We start from the raw sequence: 4,246 nt of genomic DNA on the forward strand, positions 1-4,246 counted from the left end.
ACTGTTTTAGTGGAAAACAAGTCTGGATGCAACTTAATAACAACCTGATTTGCATAAAACGTCTTGATATGTTTGCAGACGTAACTAAACATAATTGCATTATGTAAAAAATGTGACAGTTGGTCCAGGCTAAAATTCAGAAAAAAGTTAGCCATTCATTGTAGCTCAAAGATGGCAGGTTATAAACAGTACATGTACATTCACGTCCACCAAAAATGAACTTTACTTAAGGTTTCAATTCAATTTAGGAAAAAAGTAGCCAACTTCTCTGAGCGGCTGTCTGTGCTTATTGAAACCCCTGGTGACTGTTAAATAGATACTGTACTTTTGTGTTTCTTTTCTGACAGCTGAATATTTACCGATCAAATTCTCTTATTTCAAAATCATATTTATTTTCCAGACAGATTTAAACAATCAGACTGTCTCTGCTTGAATTAACCAGTAATTACAACTCGATCAGCTACCTTTTCCAGAGCTTTTCCATCCTCCCGCTCACTTTTCTTTAACATTTCACGATGATTCGGAAATAAATGTGCCATTCGTTTCACTAATGCTTGAAAAATATTTATGCAAGTCAAGTAGACTAGTGCACGACTGATAAAACAACGCCAATATCAGTCGTGCAGTAGTCTAGTTGACTTTCATAAATATTTTAAAATTAATTTTGACTGATCACGATCTTCTTTGATCCAACGCTGTCCAAGACTTATCGTCCATGGTTTTTGCAAAGGTTTTAAAACCACAACTTTACCAATGCTCGAAGTAATGCGTGACAGATTACAGTCGCGTTACCTGCGCAGTAACGTTGCGCACAAACAATTAGCGCGAACGTCCTTAAGCTAATATTACGTGAAAAGAAACTGCTACACTTACATCTGATTTAATTTGGTCTCATAACTTGACAGTGTTGAATGGCTAAATAAAATTAATGATTTACTTCTCTGCTTAATGGAATATAAAAATGATGAGCTGACGGTTAACAAAGAAATTTGTTACTGTGTATGATCTGAATTTAAAAGCTGAAACTTGGTTTGTCAGTTAAGAGTTCCAGCTGATGCACTCCTACGTAATGGCTGTCCACACCTACTTCAAAAGCATTAATTACTGTACACGGCTTGTCACATCCACTCAATCCCCCATGACATGTGTAAGTTCTGAAAAGCCACAAAAACTGTCAATCTAACAAGCCTAGGGCACAATTTCCTTTGCACTATGGTGTAGCACACACTAGATTCCTTGATTAAATTTACCAGATAAACAACAGGAGCCCATTGATCAGAAGCGGCATCAGGTGAGAAAACGAAGGACAGTTTGTTGATTTGTATTCTCAGCCAGCAAAATGATCTCCTTGAAAACATGTTGTGCTCGCATTATTTTCCAAGGAGGCTGTCATTATGACTATGTCATATTTCAAGCCACTCCATCACCTCGTAGGTTATATTTTATCAGGTTTTGACTCACTCAGTGGGTAATAAAACACTCCTACATTCACGAGAAAATCCTCTTCCATTTCTATGGGGATGATAATTTTTTAGACCCCTTATATATATACCGGTAGTATTTACCATACTGTTCCCCAAAAACTCAATATTAAAAAATAACTAACCTGGTCCTGTTAACTTCACAGGGTCGCCCCGCCACCTGAACAGCAATGACTCTTCCAGTGTTCATTTTACGACCAGTGATTGTCACATTTGTTCCACCTGACTCTGGACCTTTCTTGGGATAAAAATCTTGAGGTTCTGGATTCTACAGTGAAGGATGCAATAATGGCATTGTTGAAAACGTTTTAGAATACTAGATACACTCAAGGAAATGAGATCTCTTGTATGGAGGCTAGCTAGATAACATACACTAACTTTTACAATTGTCATCTTGTAATATTATGTATTTTTATAGTAAGGTTGTAATACATTTTTCTGAATTGTAATTAAGGAATAGTGTAAAATAAAAGTGTTGTGCTGTGTTGTTTCCTTATAACAAGAAACGCAGCTATCAGTTTTGTTTGTAATACAGCAATTTTGATAGCCACATTACCCTATCTACATGTATCTACCTGATCAATCGAACCAACCAGCCAGCCAGCCAGTTTATCTGAGAAGGCATTGTGCCCAACTGATCCAAAAAGGTATTGTTGATTGCCTGAACATACATTTGACAGAAATTAACGAAAAGCTGACTTCCAAAATTCTGGAACCTTCTACCAGTGTTACCTTTGAAGTCATTTAACCAAATCAAATACAGATTTCCTAGTTCAGGAAATTGAGCCTCCCAAAGTACTAAAGTGACTGAACTTTGTTGACTGAGCTAAGGCCACTGGAGTAGATAAAACATCAGCCAAATTACAAAAACCTACTACTCCCAATAACTTCCAGCCCCTCACTAATAGTTTCAATCTTTCCACATGACCTTAGAGGTGCTGATGCTTCTCCTATGTTCAAAAATGGAGATAGGTAGGTATTACCAACCTATTTCTGACATACCCACTGGCATACATTTTGAAAGGTGTATTTACCAACAGCTGCAAACTCAGTTAGATCACCAAGGTCTTGTTAGTCCACAACAGTCTGATTTTAGATTGTTACATCTGACAGTTGCAGCTTTGCTTTATCTTACCAATGACTGGTGTGTTAACATCAACAGAAATCTGTTAATGGTGCAATACTCCTGGCTTTAGGGAGGGCTTTTGATACAGTTAATCACCATGCCTTATTGAGGAAATTAGAATAATTGGCTTTAATTGCACAGTTTTTCCCTGATTTCACGAGTATAGCTATTAATATCATGGTATACAAGTTACTCCTCAATTGTCAAACTTGGACGCCATTTTGGCACTGTACAAAAGCTGCCACAACAACATTGTAATTTCACACGTGAAATATTATAAATTAACGCTAAATTTTGTGCCAAAATTAAGGAGTAATACAGTACAGTAGTAATAATACAATGTTTTTGAAGTTCATTTTTAGTGAAGACAATACATGTTTCGGATGAGACATCATCCATCGTCAGTTGTACAGTGAGAAATACCGGTAAAATGAAAATATCAAATAAGTAGTATAACAGTCAAATATTAACGGGAATAATTAAAGACACTAGCACGAACCAAAAAAAAAGAGTATAACTACATGTATATAAGCTAAGAAAGGAGACTAATTAGTATGAAAGGGATAAATTAAGATGTTTTACCTGCAAATTTAAAGAGAACATGGCTTTCTTGATTTTCAATTGGAAGCTTGTGGAGGCAGAGACGAGAATTTTGAAACAATCTTCTGAAAAAAGGGAGCAACAATCTTCCGACCTCCTCAGTTGTTTAAAGATGTGGGAATGTTTGTCAGAGGAGAGATGTTCACGGATGCAAGTGGCAAAGTATCACTAACATGTAACAGGCTCTACAGCCTGCATACAAAAACCTATAAATGACTTGCAATCATAAATCTGTAGGCATAGGATCCTTGACCCCAAACCAACTCCTGATTTTACACTAGTCGAACACCAGTGCAAAAGGTGGTAACTAATTTCTTAATTCTGCGTTGCGTTCTGACAGAAAAAGGACCGATGTACGGCAATTTAAAATACAAACGATTGTCCTTACAAGTAGCACCCTGAGAGGAATTGGATGTGAAGTGATTGTCAAGAAATTTTCTAACAACATTCTTGATGACGTTGGAAGGGAAGAAATTCCTCCTTAATGTTTTGGTGAGGTATTTATGTCAAGGTGAAATCCAGCCCAAGTATTGTTGATCTTAAACGTCCCATCTACCAGAGTGCACACTAATCCTGATTTGTAACTGAAAGGTACAAAACTATAAATGTTAGTGAGATGATCAGTATAGGTCTTCTTATGAAATTCCGAGGTGTTAATGCCCTGATTGCTATTATTATCTAAAAGGACATCTAAGAAGGGGAGCTTGTGGTTTTCTTCCCTCTCCAATCACTTCACCTCCGATTCCTCTTCCCATACTATTTAATTTCCAACAAGGGCTATGAGACAGGACCTCGGGTTTACAGTCCTTATCCCAGGAGACTTGAAAGTCTAACCATAAGAAGATGTAATTACAAAGGCAGCACTGTCTCTTCGGTTATTTTAAGACCCTGACTGTTGGTTCCGGACGGAGTTGAACTCACGACCTCCTGCATGACAGCCCCATGCTCAACCAACTGAACCACCGGTGAGCAGTAATTAAGAAATTAGTTAACACCTTTTTGCACTGACTGAGACATGAAGTTGGTGTTCAACCAGTGT

The 4,246-nt window shown here is 37.4% G+C and overlaps 1 protein-coding gene across 1 annotated transcript in view; it reads right to left on the minus strand.

The window, feature by feature from the left end:
- Positions 1-1,012: 1,012 nt before the first annotated feature.
- The window catches only part of LOC138017312 (plexin-B1-like), a 32,228-nt gene continuing 28,994 nt past the window's right edge, over positions 1,013-4,246 (minus strand). Inside the window, exons 6-7 of the mRNA XM_068864438.1 lie at positions 1,607-1,749; positions 1,013-1,154 (exon numbers count right to left, since the gene is read on the minus strand). Of these exons, the coding sequence (XP_068720539.1) occupies positions 1,013-1,154; positions 1,607-1,749 (285 nt within the window). The remainder of the gene's footprint in view (positions 1,155-1,606; positions 1,750-4,246) is intronic.

Source organism: Montipora capricornis, chromosome 9 (assembly GCF_036669925.1).
Source record: "Montipora capricornis isolate CH-2021 chromosome 9, ASM3666992v2, whole genome shotgun sequence".
NCBI classification, from domain to species: Eukaryota; Metazoa; Cnidaria; class Anthozoa; order Scleractinia; family Acroporidae; genus Montipora; species Montipora capricornis.